Source organism: Sitophilus oryzae, unplaced genomic scaffold, assembly GCF_002938485.1.
Source record: "Sitophilus oryzae breed Bouriz unplaced genomic scaffold, Soryzae_2.0 scaffold_158_pilon_pilon, whole genome shotgun sequence".
NCBI lineage: Eukaryota > Metazoa > Arthropoda > Insecta > Coleoptera > Curculionidae > Sitophilus > Sitophilus oryzae.
Window position 1 is genome coordinate 1,442,296 of NW_022146269.1, and position 15,800 is coordinate 1,458,095.

At 30.9% G+C, this 15,800-nt stretch overlaps 1 protein-coding gene across 2 annotated transcripts; it reads right to left on the reverse strand.

Annotated features, from left to right (window-relative positions):
• Positions 1-878: 878 nt before the first annotated feature.
• Positions 879-15,179, reverse strand: LOC115879902 (actin, muscle-like). Of its 2 annotated transcripts, none has more exons than XM_030896945.1 (7): positions 14,998-15,179; positions 8,513-8,729; positions 6,772-6,931; positions 6,508-6,704; positions 4,898-5,120; positions 4,683-4,837; positions 879-1,357 (listed from the first exon to the last, which is right to left on the reverse strand). In XM_030896945.1, the coding sequence occupies exons 2-7, from the start codon at positions 8,700-8,702 to the stop codon at positions 1,152-1,154; spliced, it is 1,131 nt and encodes a 376-aa protein (XP_030752805.1). In that variant the 5' UTR covers positions 8,703-8,729; positions 14,998-15,179; the 3' UTR covers positions 879-1,151. The 2 variants fall into 2 exon arrangements, with proteins under 2 accessions (XP_030752805.1, XP_030752806.1); XM_030896946.1 differs by lacking the exon at positions 14,998-15,179 and adding an exon at positions 14,850-14,984.
• Positions 15,180-15,800: the final 621 nt, after the last annotated feature.

Below are 15,800 nucleotides of genomic sequence, written 5' to 3' on the forward strand. Positions count from 1 at the left end.
AAGAACTGGTTTGAGTTGATAATCGAGGTCGTATATCGGTTTCGCTAGTCTAGCCAAAGTCTAGCGGACGCGACCGTTCAGGTGTTATCTGTTATCGGGATACAGGGGCGTAAAAAACAAATTTGGCTGTTGCCGTTATTTAAAATATTTAATTAAAATTAAACTAAATTCTTATTATAAATTTTAAATTTATAATAATTTTTTTTTAAATATTTTATTTTTTAATGTAAACAGAAACAGAATAGGTAAGGAACATTTTTTATTTAAAAAAAATGCTGGCGATGTTGCCAAATGCAATATAACTATCGCATTATAGTTTTTTTTTTGAAAAATACAGTGTAAGAACAGTCGGTTATTGTTTAAATTAAACTCTTCCAAGAATTTACTTTTTAAGTATATAACAAAATTATAAATCTATATTTATTCATTAGTGCTTATACAGGGTGGGTCTTAAATAAGTGCACATATTTTTAGGAGTTGTATATTTCGATACTCATGAGTTTTTTCGGGAAAACATGTTTTTGAAAAGTTTATATTTTTCGAAAATTTGATAGTTTTTTTTTAATTTTTAGTTTGTAACAGCTTGTACCTATTAGGTAACCTACCTTTAGTTTAGAACAGCTTGTACCTATTATTAAAAAATCGCTGTTCCGGCCATGACTAATATTTAAAACGATGTATCCCGTCCTCGGTACAAAATCCTCAAAGGTTCTAACATTTCAAGCGGCCGCTACGTGCGGTTAAATAAGAGGGATTAATCGGTAAGTAGACAAATCTGCGAAAAATACCTCTCGTGTGTAACCAGCTATTCAGCCATATTAAGGTTCTTCATTAGTTTTTTTTTATTCCGTGTATAGGAATGACGTAATAAAATCAAATTCTTCTTAGAAATCCAAATGTATTGAATAAAATTTAATATAAATATTTTTAATGTAAGTGTATTTTAAAAATCTAATCTCCTAATCTTAATTTAAATAATACAAATCAAAATGTTAGTACATAGTATGTATGTTCATTTCGCAAACTGAAAGAAAAGAAACATTAAGTCTTTGGGGGCAGTGCTACGACCTGAGAGAGCATCGTACGACTTGTTAGTTGAATCAATAATTATAATAAGAAAGATCACATCGTGGTTCTGAACTGACGGCTTTTTAAAAGCATTTACGGTGGACGATTCCAGGGCCGGACTCGTCGTATTCCTGTTTCGAAATCCACATCTGTTGGAAGGTGGACAACGACGCCAAGATAGAGCCGCCGATCCATACGGAATACTTTCTTTCGGGGGGAGCTATAATCTTGATTTTGATGGTCGATGGTGCGAGGGCAGTGATTTCTTTTTGCATACGATCAGCAATACCTATAAGAATTGTTTTTTGTTATAAAATCTGCAAATATTCTTCAAATTTTAAATGGGAATAATCCTAAAACGGCCTTTACACTACTCGCGAAGTAAGCTGAAGTAGGTCAATATCGAATAGTGAAGAGGGTTATTTCGTGTTTCCTCGTCTAACTTTGTGTCGTCGGCTTATTTTATTACATGAGGAAACACATAATAACTAGAAATGAGCAAAACTGCGATTGCGATTTTTAAATTGCCGCGACTGTAACCTGCGATTGCGATTTTAATATTTACGAAACCAGAAAATGCTTTTTCTAAATATGCCAATGAGCCACCCTCGTTCAATTTGAAAAGTTGAGATATGGTTAAAAATACGATTCGGATTCGATTTATACCAGTCGGACAAGACGCGAAAAACAATAAACGATCAAATCTATTTTCCACGGCTTCTTGATTAAAATTAGTGTTTAACACAGCCATGACATTCTACATCCCGTTTGTACTTTTTCAAATTTCCAAAACTTTTTAGAGGAAATTAAAAAAAGCATGAAAATATGGCTGCTTAAACGGGATTAACCATTTTAGAACAAACAAAAATTTTATGAAGAATGTCGTTTTCTCAAAATGTCAATAAATAAAAAAAAACCTTTTGTAAAGATAATCCGGGGACATATTGTAGATTGAAATTTAAAATACGATTTTTTAAGCAAAAATGTCAAAAGTTGCCATATGATATGCCATTCTATTCGGAGTGTCATTTTCTATTGAAGAAAGTAAAAAAATACCGAGGGTGTCATTTAATAATCAAAAGTTGTAGTCATTTCTAGTGAAACAGTAAGTGACTAAAAACAATTGAATACGTCAATCAATCCTAATTTTTGGCCCCTTTTCCGCTTCTCGTATTTTGTTTATTTATACAGGGTGAGTTTCCTACGATGTTCTCTATGGGTATCTCGGAAACTACTGGAGATAGAGAGTCGGTTAAATGGTTATGCGCCTTTCAGATTTTTGAAAAAGTTCAAGGCTTACTAGATATTTCGAAAAAAACACATTTCGGCTATTTTAAAAATTGTCCCTAACTCCATTATAAGCTATTTTAGACAAAAAGTTTTCAGATAAAAGTTGTAGATAATCACATCCTTTATGAGACTGTGCCCCCTGTTTTCTTCTAAAGCCTGTCATTTTTGACATATGACACAAACATATGTTTTTTTTTAAATGGAAACCATAGCTGGCCATGACTTCATAAAAAGCGCCATTTTTTAAGCTTTTCAGCGATATAAGCTATAATCGAAAAATTAGAGAGTTATAGCCAATTCTTATCATTTTTAAACAATTTCACTTAGTTAGCCATGGAAATAAGTTTAATCGTCTTTGCTCTCAGAAATGTGAAGCTGTCACATCCAAATTTTGTTTTCAAAATACACAAAAATTTTAAATATGAATTTTTCAAATGAAGAAAAACGTATAGATACTCCCGCATCAATAGAGCGGTTCCAATGACTGTATATATAATGACTTTTATTACGACGATGTTATGCGTTATGGTTAACAATAAGGTTTACAAAAAAACTTGTGAATTAAGAGAGGCACTAAAAGTGGCGGTACGAGAGAACTTTAATTAAGTCGACCGGTCCTTCTATGAGAATAGGTAGTAATTCATTTTTAAAAAGATGCAACTCAAAACAATGGCGGATTTTTTGAACATTTTCTAAAATAACTTAAAGTGTATGCAGTGATATTATTTTTTAAGTTTTAGTTTGTGTAATGTAAATTGTAAGGAACCGTTTAGTAATGTATTCTAACTTTTTATAAATCATAATAGAATAAAAATACCATGCAATCCAATTGAAATTAATCAAGAAAGATCAGAATTGGCTATAACTAAATGTAACTTTTCTAACATGTCTTGAAAACCGTTCTCTAAAAAACGTAACATTCACCGGTTAACGTATCCTCGAAAATGTATGGTCAAGAAAAGTTGAACCAATAATCCTACACGCTCTTCTTCATTTGAAAAATTCATATTTACAATTTTTGCTTATTTTAATTTACAAAGTTTAGATGTGACAGCTTCACATTTCCAAGAGCAAAGACGATTATACTTGTTTCCATGGCTAACTAAGTGAAATTGTGTAAAAATTATAAGAATTGGCTATAACTCAGTAATTTTTCGAAGAAAACATATTTTAGCTTATATCGCTGAAAAGCTTAAAAAATGGCGCTTTTTATGAAGTCATAGCCAACTATGGTTTCCATTTAAAAAAACATATGTTTGTGTTATATGTCAAAAATGACAGGTTTTAGAAGAAAACGGAGGGCACAGTCTCATTAAGGATGTGATTATCTACAACTTTTATCTGAAAACTTTTTGTCTAAAACAGCTTATAATGGAGTTAGGGACAATTTTTAAAATAGCCGAAATTGTTTTTTTTTTCGAAATATCAAGTAAGCCATGAACTTTTTCAAAAATCTGAAAGGCGCATATTTATGACCCCACAAAACTGCAATTCTTTCCCCATTTAATCGACTCTCTATCTCCAGTAGTTTCCGAGATACCCATAGAGAACATCGTAGGAAACTCACCCTGTATATATCCTACCGAAACCTTCTTAGCTCCATCTACGGTAACGTGAATGAAGCAAGCATGTAAATCCTAATTTGTGTCATATACTAACATACCAAATCTCGTTTTTTATCAGAAAATATGAAAAAGTTATAGGGGTGAACCACTTTTGAAAAACACCCGGTATATTATGATAATGGCCCTAGAAAATAATGGCTTCTCTATTATAAATTAATAATATCATGGAGAAAATGCAATCGCAGTTTACTATAAAGTGCTTCAATAGACCACAAAATTACATTCGCAACTATATCGCAAATCGCACCGAAGTCGCAAATCGCAGCTATAGTAATAATAGTTGCTTGAATTGAAACTTGGAAATAGAAGAAATCGCAATCGCAGTTTCCTATGAGAGCCAATCGCAGGTTGCGATTTCGATTTTAAAATCGCTACGATTGAATCGCAGTTTGCGATTTCTTGCTCATCTCTAATAATAGCTCCCTTGACTATTCCAATTAGACATACTACGTCTTACTTCGCGAGTAGTGTAGAAGCCATTTAAAAAATATCTTTTATAATTATTTTATTTTTTGTAGCAGGGCAAAAAGAAACCAATTCCAATTAGACCGAAATCGGAAGCGTCAGGTAGTACAGTGTATTTTAAAATGACAGCACACCTCGAAATGTCTTTACCCTATTCAGATTTATAGCTAAATAAGGTTCTAAAATATACGTTGGGTTAAGTAAAAACCCTGTCTTAGATTTAAGTAAACTAACCTGGATACATTGTAGTACCTCCGGAAAGTACCGTGTTAGCATAAAGATCCTTACGAATATCAACATCGCACTTCATAATAGAGTTATAAACTGTCTCGTGGATACCACAAGATTCCATTCCCAAAAATGAAGGTTGGAACAATGCTTCCGGGCACCTACAGATTTATTTCAAGCATTATCATTAAACTGAAAAAATAATTAGTTGGATATTTTACCTGAATCTTTCATTACCGATGGTAATAACCTGTCCGTCGGGAAGTTCATAGCTCTTTTCCAGAGATGTTGAATTAGCCGCAGTGGCCATTTCTTGTTCAAAGTCCAAAGCAACATAGCAAAGTTTTTCTTTAATATCTCTGACGATTTCCCTCTCTGCCGTTGTGGTGAACGAGTAGCCTCTTTCAGTCAAGATTTTCATCAAGTAATCAGTTAAATCGCGACCTGTAAAAATAGAATGAAATTAAATCCAGCTTTTCCATATTGTTATTTATACTATGTTGTTCTTATCAAAAATTGCACTAATTTACCACAGATTTCAACCATTTTATGTTATACTCGGAATGAACGTTTCACTAAATAACTAAAAGCTGGCTAGATGGTCAGTTTTTAATTATAACACGTTATAATAAATTTAGTAAAATGCGTGCATCTAGAGTATAAAACGATTGTTTTGGCATAAGGCTATTTATAGATCCTGTATTACTTAGGTATTTGCTTTAAGTGCAGACCTAAACCAAACATTAAGATCTTTGCCTAATCTGTATACTAGGACGTATTTCAGGAAAATATATTCACCTCTTCAAGGTATACTAAGGGCTGGCAAATGTTAGTCTTGGGTCGATATTTCCGTATGTAAGGAGAGTACAATGCGTTTATAATGTACTGAACAAAGAGAGAATAGTAAAAACGTTGCCAAACATATGAAATAAACCGAGAAACTGTGCACATTGCTAAGAGACGTGGAAGGGGATATAGCAGATTCGTCTTGGTCCTTTCATTGGTCGCCGCAATGAGTACCATATCAGAGACCATATCAGTACTTAAAATTTTAGGGAAGAGTGTACATCATGCTTCCAACTTCAACTTCAGGATTTAGTTACGTCTCGTGATACTTTATTTGTTTACTTATTAATATTATTTCGTTGTAATTTTCTCTATAGCTTGTAAATTTTTAAGTGCAAGTTAAAAACACTTGCACTTTTGGTAAAAATAAGTGGAATTGAGTTGGTGTTCGACAGTGGCCGCGCTATTAGAACTCTGAATTCAAAAACTGATCTCGAAATCAATTAGAAATAATTGATTGTATTTTTTTTTCGTAAACTTTCTTAATATTTTTGCTATATTTTTTTCGCCGACATTATGTGAAAATCTTTATAAATAAAAAAGTTACACGATTGCTGAAAATTGCAATGCCCTAAAATGTTTTTTTTTTAAATTTTGATTGAAAAAAAAACAAGCCTATCGAATTTTTCTTATTTAAACATTTTGTAAAAGATCCGAATTTCAAAATAAAAGAAAGGTTGAATATCTAGAGTAATTCTTGAGTTATCGCGTGTTAAGTTTTAAAAAATATCATTAAAATAAATGTTAAAATATTTTCCTGAAATATACCCTAATTTCTAACTTTTTTATTATATGACCTACAGATGCCCGACGCACTATAGCAAAACCCTGTATAGTTTAGCTATACACTTACACGAAGTTCTTATGATCTTTAGAGACCAGAAATGGTCTGATACACTTATAGTAGTATCCTGTATTGTAATAAATTAATGTTTCTTTGCTGTTGTAACACTAAAGGTTTCAATGTAAATTATATTGTTCTTACCAGCCAAGTCGAGACGTAGAATAGCATGAGGAAGAGCGTAACCTTCATAAATAGGTACTGTATGAGAAACGCCATCTCCAGAATCCAGTACTATACCAGTGGTACGACCAGATGCATAAAGGGATAGTACAGCTTGAATGGCCACATACATGGCGGGTGTGTTGAAGGTTTCAAACATGATTTGAGTCATTTTCTCTCTAAAGTTGAATTGTGGAATTGCATTGCCAATATTCCAGGAATCATTTGATTTTAATTGAAAGTTACCTGTTGGCCTTGGGGTTAAGTGGTGCTTCAGTCAATAAAATAGGATGTTCTTCTGGAGCGACGCGAAGTTCATTGTAGAATGTGTGATGCCAGATTTTTTCCATGTCGTCCCAGTTAGTGATTATACCATGTTCGATTGGGTATTTTAGTGTTAGAATACCTTAGAAATGAAAATAATAATGAAAAAAGCAATAATAAGATGTGCACCATGTTTTCGACATTTTATTGTATTTTCTAAATGTGCAAATTAATTATTACTGACGGATTTAAGTAAAATAAAGTGATTTAAGTAAAATACTAGATATAGACATTATTGACGGTTGTGTCTCACAAACTATAGCGTTTATAAACGAAGTTGGCGGGCATCAGCTAGTACAAAATAAAGGCAATCCAAGTTCAAAATTGATATTATTGCTCGAATTTACTATAATTTATAAAAAGCCGAAATGTAATTTGGATAACTTTGGTTTGATATAAAGTCTGCCCAACAAGAGAAGGTACGATTTCGACAGAAGACATTCATCACTGTCATTTTAATGTATATGTTACGGTTAATGTCGACATTAACAAGTTAATTTTTGGGTTTGGTTGTTTTGTTTTATGTTATTCTCGAAATTAACCGAGCAATATTGAGATTACCTTTATTTCGGATTTTAACCGTAACATATACATATGATAGTTCATACATAAAGGATAATATCTATGATAGAAAACTGTCATACATAGGTATTATGTTATTATGTTTGAGTCTAATCTGAATGGTTCATAATTATGTTAATAATTGAAAAATTACAGTACAACTATATAATATTCTTGGGTACAATCATGCCCTAGACACTCAATGGTAATTTTATAGAACTCCAAATTTAGTTTCTTCCGCGTTGCCAGACGGCACAAAAGACATTAAAGTACAGGTTTCTAATTTATATATGAAGATGACATGACAGTTCCTATGTTGACTATTGTCTGTGGTCTAGTTTTTGTCTAGTTGACATGTTGACAAAATGTTGGTGATCCGTCAAGTTATTTTTAAATCATTATTTTGATCATTATTTAAATAATTATTAATTCAGATATTCCCAGATATTTCTGATTTGTCGGAAAGTTCAGTGATTTGTGTTTATAGTTTGTGTTTTTATTAGTTTGTGCATTCCGATACTTACAGTCGATCATCATTTTCATGTTAGATACTAAACTTTTTTATTAAAGTCATTTTGACATTTTAGAAATAATAATTTATAAACCAAATAAAGAAATAGTTTAATCATAAATAAGTAAGTACATAGTTGGTAATATATAGTATTTTTAGTAACAGTTAATTAGTAGTCTATAATATTTTTACTATATTATAATTTAGTTGTTAAATCAAAAAAAAATAGGCGATATGTGATCTATTGTTGGTGTTTAAAATGTATGTATTTATAATTTTAATTTTGTTGTAATTATGTTACACTTCTAATGATCTAATAAAACATAAAATGGAGTAAAAAAGTCTATATTTATTATTTTATATTTTACAAGGAATAATTTTGCGCTTGAATAACGTTACCGTTTTAATTAGCGTTAATAAGTAACGGAACGCTAAAATTATGTTATGCCAAAACTCTCCATTAGTTTCTTCCGGATCACTAGGTGGCTCTAAATGACGGACCCATATGTTTTATATCAGTGTCCAATCTATCTCTAGTACGTGACATTAGTCTATGGGTACAATCAAGATTTAGATTTCGTATATACACACCTCTTTTGCTTTGGGCCTCATCTCCGACGTAGGAGTCTTTCTGACCCATACCGACCATCACACCCTGGTGCCTGGGACGACCCACTATGGATGGAAACACAGCTCGAGGGGCATCATCTCCCGCAAAGCCCGCTTTGCACATTCCGGAACCGTTGTCAACGACAAGAGCCGCAACATCATCGTCACACATTTTGGTTGTTCTATATTATTTCTGCCCCTATAAAGATAGTTATTAATGTAAAGGTATTAGCTGTTTATGTCAAGCAAATTATACTCTACACTAGGTCTATGGTGACAATTTGAAAAGTACCAATCGGGAATATTATCTGAGACAGTTAGTCAGAATTCAAATGCATATTGATGATTGGAGAAGAGACCAAAATGAGGTACTTTTTGACTAGCCCTTTCCCCCTTCATTTCTTAAGGGGATCAATCCTTAAGGGGGTCAAATTACTGAAATAAGGTGAGTACGAGCGACGTAGTGTGGCGTCAATACAAGGGGATATAATAAGTAACTGCAAAATTAATATTTTACCAACACAATGAAGTTTCTTTTTTGTTAGTCATTAATTTTGTAATTACAAAACTGAAATATACAAAAAATGTAACAGGTTAAAAAAATAATCAAACCATTTTAAAAAATGAACTGAATTTAAAAAATCTGTTAGATACAATAGCAGACAACATAACCAGTGTTTACTTTTATAAACATCTTCACCGAAATAACGAATACATGATTTTAATTTAGTATTAAGATTCAAAATATACTTTGAAGGTCCTTCTTCAATACTTTTTAATTTTTCTGAATACACCATAGAACTGAAGGATGGTGATGCAGGTGATGGTATTTTAGATTGTTTATTCTAAAAAACAAATATGTAACTGTAAAGTGGAAAACTTCAACAGAACTGTCATTCATTTTTATGAGTTGATGTGGAAAAAGGTGGTATAGAATTTTAAATAGGTCCCCTTAAAATTCGTAAGCGTTCCCTTATTTAGTTATAGGACGTTAATCGCTACTCATTAAAATAGAATCGGAATTCAATAGTGCAATTGAACTAAAAATAGTGCCCGATCAATCGTTCGCATAGCGTAACTAAACGCTCGGCGTATTTTTGCGACAATCGAATTAATTTAATTTGTACTAATGAGCTTTCGCAACGGACGAATTCATATTGACGATTTTTTTGTGGAGGGGACTATTTTTAGAGGTCGATGCCATACATACACCAATATTTCTATTAAATTCCTCTAAGAATGTTTTTTGATGAAACATTAGAAGAATTTTCTTCATTTTCTATAATTATTTTAAAAACAAAATTACATACAAGGTGGTCCGAACTGTATTCCGGAAACTTCAGCAGCATATTCTGCAGATAAAAATAAGTAAAAAAGTTCGTATAAATATATGTCCTGAAACGCTTAAATTCGGAGATACAGGGTGTAGAAGTTTCATGTTTATTTCGATTTTTTCCAAATAATTTATGAAGTAACGTAAATATTTGGATGAAAATTGGTGTCTGGGAGTTTTTTGACATGAGAAATTTGATTTTGATGTCAATATGACTCCTACTTGTAGAGGGCGCCACCTACATATTTTTTTACTTGTTTGAAGAGTAATAACTTTTAGTCCGTACCTGTATAAAACTACTGAGTAAAAAAATATACATTTACGATATTTTTACGTAAAAAAGGTCTCTTGGGAAAAATCCCTACGAGTAATGGTTCTCGAGATATTTGGAATCGAAATTATCAATACCTGTCATCATTGACATAAATTAAACATGTCGACTAAGTAGTTATTACACTGAAATCCTAAATTTGAAATGTTTTTGTGCCAAAAGTTCAACAGAAACTGTTTTATCATCATTTTTTTACAGAAAAATTTAGGATTAATTTAAAAAAAAATTCCGGAATTTATTATTTCAATGGAATAACTATCTACCACATATATCTACACAACTTGTTTATTTTTTGCCAATAATGACATGTATTGACTATTTCCATTCTAAATATCTTGAAAACGGTTACTCGTAGCAATTTTTAGTAAGAGACATTTTTTACGTAAAAAGTCACGGAAATGTATATTTTTTTCACTCATTTCCTTTATACAGGTACGGACGAAAAGTTATTTCTCTTCAAATCAGTTAAAACACATGTAGGTGGCGCCACCTACAAATGGGAGTCATATTGACATCAAAATCAAATTTCTTATGTCAAAAAACTCCCAGACACCAATTTTCATCCAAATATTGACGTTATTTCAGAAATTATTTGGAAAAAATCGAAATAAAAATAAAACTTCTACACCCTGTATCTGAAACTAAACATTTTAGGATATACATTTATACGAACTTTTTTACATATTTTTATCTGCAGAATATGCTGCCGAAGTTTCCGGAATACAGTTCGGACCACCCTGTATAGGTATTTAGTGGATACATATTATAAGTTTTACAGTAATTCATTAAATTGATCACTGGTGCCCTTTAAACAAGGCTGGTGCCTAATAGTCTACCGTTCTTGTGTGTGAGAGATCTGCGATTAACAATATCTTATAATACATAATTTAATATTAATTTTATACCATATTGGTCACTTTATTTCCGTGGTCTGTATTTTAATGCATACTATATACAGAGGTAAATATACAGGGTGTTTAAGAAAACATGTGCCATCTCTCGTGGGGAGATTCCTCACGTAACAATAAAGGTCGATTTATAGATTGAAAACGTTGCGATTGCGATCGGTTGTTGTTGTGGTTGACGTTTTACGTCAAAAGTTAACCAACTTTTAACTTCGACAGGAACGTTGACCTTGAAACGTTAGTAATCCAATAGAAATAATCGCAACCGCAACGTCGAACCGCACCGTTTTCAATCTATAAATCGACCTTAAGATTTATTTTTCATACCAACGATTCTGCTTTGTTTCGTAGCTACAGGGTGTTAAAATCTTAAAATCTTTCGATTTATTATAATTTTCTCCCAAGTACTTTTAGTGATTCGAATGATATTTTGAGGATAAAAGTTACTATAAGTGCTACATATTTTAATGCTAAAAAAGTGTCCATAAATTCATCAGGGACGTGCATATGGGTTATCACTGGAATATTTTTCGAAAAAAGAACATTTGTGCCACTGCCTTTTTTTTATATCAAAATTGTGTAAGCCGTTTAATGCCAATTAAAAGTTATCTCTTGATATTTTTGTCGAATTCGGCCTCATTTTATTAATCACAAATAATAAAATTAAAATAAAAATTAAATTAATAAATTATATATTTTACCTAATTTATTATTAAATATTATTACTATTACTCCAACCTACAGCAATTTTAAATAAAAAAATAATGGAATTTAAAATAATTACAAAAAACCTAATTTTCAAATGTTTTAACGTCCTGTAACTCTAAAACTATGCATTTCCATACCCATGTTTATAGGAACTTTTTTTCATATTTTTTGATGAGGAATCAATGAGGACTTATTTAAAACTTTCGCAAGTTAATGATATTAAAATTTTTAGAAGGTTATTTGCTATTAGATTTGGATCAAGGCAAATTAATAAAATAGCGTTTATCTCATCAAGGAGGCCGAAATCGACAAAATATCAAGAGTTAACTTTTAATCGGCATTAAACTGCTTGTGCTATTTCGCTAAAAAGAGAAAAAAGTAATTGACGTAAATGCCTTTTTAGAAAAATATTCCATGTGTCGTACTTATGTCGTACTTATAGTAACTTTTACCCTCAAAATTTCATTCGAAACGCTAAAAATACTTGGAAGAAAATTATAATAAATCGAAAAAATATTAGGACTTTAACACCCTGTAGCTACGAAACAAAGCAGAATTGGACCTGTGTTAATATGAAAAATAAATCTTATTTTTACGAGAGGAATCTCCCCACGAGAGATGGCACATGTTTTTTGAAACGCCCTGTATATGGGTGTGGTATGCTGCAAATAACTGAGTTACTACCTATATCTGTTTAATAAAAGAAAGTTTCACAGTCACACACAAAATTTTCAAATTATTGCTTATGGATGCCATTTTAATATGATTTTAAGTAATAAAATATAGCACTTTGCACTTATGTCCCCCATGTTTTTAGTAACTATACATAAATGCAGTAAAAGTTTTTAATAATTTTACCAAGTGAATACCTTTTATTTTTAGAACAGATTTTATACTTAGATCCTAGATCCTACGTACTACGTACATTATGTTTAATTTCTTGGTGGGGCATCTGGTGCAAGAATGTTAAATATCAGCAGAACGTTCAGTTCCGGATTGTGTAGGTAACTAATTTTAAATTTCCTGCAGATGCTTTTTTATCAAGTTTGGTATCTACAGTTAGTGATTTATTATTTACATATACCCAAGATATAGGTGTATTAAAAAGAATCTTTCTGATTATTCTGAAATAGCTGCATGAATTTTATAACCAAAGTAACTTATTAAGAATATTTGTCTCATATAGCTAACTCAAAAATATTTTATATTTTAATTGAAAACAAATTAATTTTTTTTATTATTCTGAAATATGCATGAATTTTATAACCAAAGTAACTTATTAAGAATATTTGTCTCATATAGCTAACTCAAAAATATTTTATATTTTAATTGAAAACAAATTAATTTTTTTTTAGAATCAATGCTATAATTAAGAAGTGTAGATAATTGAACCGCCATGTTCTAGTTACATAATTACTTTCCCTTAAATGGTGTAAGTGACATAAGGCAGAGCATAAGGTATAAAATTTGACGTCAAGCATTAAATTTCTGAAGTCCAAATGCAGAAAGAAATGCGTCACAGGCAGTAATAATTATTCCTTAACTATCTACTTAGTATTTCATCAAGTTGAAATCTTAAAACAAAAATAGTTCAAATAATAGATAAATCGGTTTTTATAGAAGAACTCCTAGAGAAATTATCTTAATCTTGAAATGCATTCTATATTTTAAATTACGTTCATATACATAATATTTTTATGTTGTATTATATGTATAGAATATGCCTCAATTGGTACTGAAAAAATATTCAGTTTTATAATTTTTCAATAAGACTTTCAACACAATTAGTAGTTATTAGTTCCTGGAGATTCCTCATGTAAAAATAAGATTTATTTTTCATATCAATATAGGTCCGATTCTGCTTTGTTTTGTAGCTACAGGGTGTTTGCTCAGTCTGATTTATTATATTTTCTTCCAAGTACTTTCAAAATTTCGAATGAAATTTTGATGGTAAAAGTTACTATAAATGCGACATATTTTAAAGCTAAAAAAAGGTCGACATATTCACCAGGGACGCCACAAACTTTTTTACTCTTGTTAGCGAAATAGTGTAGGCAGTTTAATGCCGATTAGAAGTTGTCTCTTGATATTTTGTCGATTTCGCCCTCCTTGATGAGATAAACGTAACTTTATGAATTTACTAGTAATAGCAACCTTTAAAAAAAATTAATATCATTAACTTGCGAAAGTTTTAAACAAGGACTCATTGATTCCTTACCAAAAAATATGAAAGAAAAATCCTATAAACAAGAGTATGGAAATGCATAGTTTTAGAATTACAGGATGTTAAAACATTTCAAAATTAGAGGTTTTGTGTAATTATCTTAAATACCATTATTTTTGTATTTCAAATTGCTGTATGTTGGACTAATAGTAACAATAACTATTAGTAATAATATTTAATAATAAATTAGATAAAATATATAATTTATTAATTTTATTTTTTATTTTATTAATTGTGATAAATAAAATTGCAGGTTGCCGAATTGGACAAAATTTTTTTTTTTTATTAGTTTATTAGTTACTACATTAAATTTAGAAGGAAGAAAGCAGAAAACAATCCAATGGTTTATAAAATTTAACCATATTTTTTTTTTTATTTTCATAGTAAAATAACTATTTTGAAACTAAAGCTATTTTGGACTGATTTGAAAAACGACAAAGAGATAATATATTTCTTTATTTGAGATCCACCAATCCTGAAAATATTTGTGCTTTTTTAAGACTCACCCTGTATGGTAATACATGCAACTCTACATAGTATTTAAAAGAAACTAAAATAGTAAAATAATCAAATAAATATTCTTTTTTATAAGACAAACAATTAAGTAAAAATATACCTAATAGCATTCGCTTGGTGAATTAAAAAATAATATTATAATTTGTAGAGAATACAATTATCTAGATATTTCTAACAAGAGTTACTCAAAATAATCAGTTGCCCCAGTACTAAATCTTCTAACATCAATAATTAAATTTACCTCAATATCTAATAATAAAAAATAGGAGTCTTTAACAGTTTTTTTTAATTTAAAAATTTACCTTTAAGGAATCAACACACATACAATTTCACTGAAATTATCACTAAACACTGATTTTATACTCTAACACAACTTTTCCCTCCACCAAAAGGAATAGGAGTAACAGCAAAATCGCAACACAATCACTACACAGTGTGTAAAATACCAACCTTGAGACTTAGTTCGCAGCGACCCGTGGAGTGTGTTCGTACGAGTGTTGTGCGCACTCAAATGTGACTTTTTATAAGGGCCCCGCATAGTGGAGACGCGAGGGCCCATAAAAGGACGCCCGGATTTAAGGCGCACAGAGTCCCGCGTCGTCCTTATTTGGTCCGGGGGGCTACAATTCAACGGCTGCCCCTTCCCTACAAGTGACCCGTAGTGCTACCCCTTCCACCGATCGTCCGTGATAATTTTAATTAATGTTTTGTTTACTTTTATGGTCAAGAATGTTTATGCCATCGGTGATGCCGATAGAGTTGTGACGTTTTTGTGCGACATATCTTTATTAATAAATTAATTAATCATGCCGTTTTTAATACGAGTGTTATCAAAGTAGTAATTAGATTTAAAGTAATGCAATTTAAACTGTATCTGTTCTAAGTATGAAATATAAAGAGTAAGTTGGATATATGAGAACATTTTATGTTTTTGTTTAATCTTGTTTTATTGTTTTGCTTAATAGAAATAATTATTAATAATACCAGGTGCATCTCAATAGTGGCTCACCCCTATAACTTTTTTATTTTCTCAGATAAAAAGCGAGATTTGGTATGTTAGTATATGACATAAATTAGGATTGATTGACGTATCCAATTGAGGCGTCAAGTTGCAAAACCCGCCTTATCCATTTTTTTTAAATGGCCTAATGATATAATATATTAATAGTGGGACCCTGAAATCTACTTAAACATAATCCAAAATTGCAGTAAAAGTCGCCTATTCCTATATAAAATTCACTAAAAATTACGTT

Bases quoted from the DNA above. Each gene is read 5' to 3' on its own strand.
- LOC115879902 (XM_030896945.1), bottom strand. From the start codon at position 8,702: ATGTGTGACGATGATGTTGCGGCTCTTGTCGTTGACAACGGTTCCGGA. The intron at 6,705-6,771 runs GTAACTTTCAAT...ATTCAACTTTAG, and splicing joins CTTAACCCCAAGGCCAACAG to AGAGAAAATGACTCAAATCA. The intron at 4,838-4,897 runs GTAAAATATCCA...ATAAATCTGTAG, and splicing joins ATCGGTAATGAAAGATTCAG to GTGCCCGGAAGCATTGTTCC.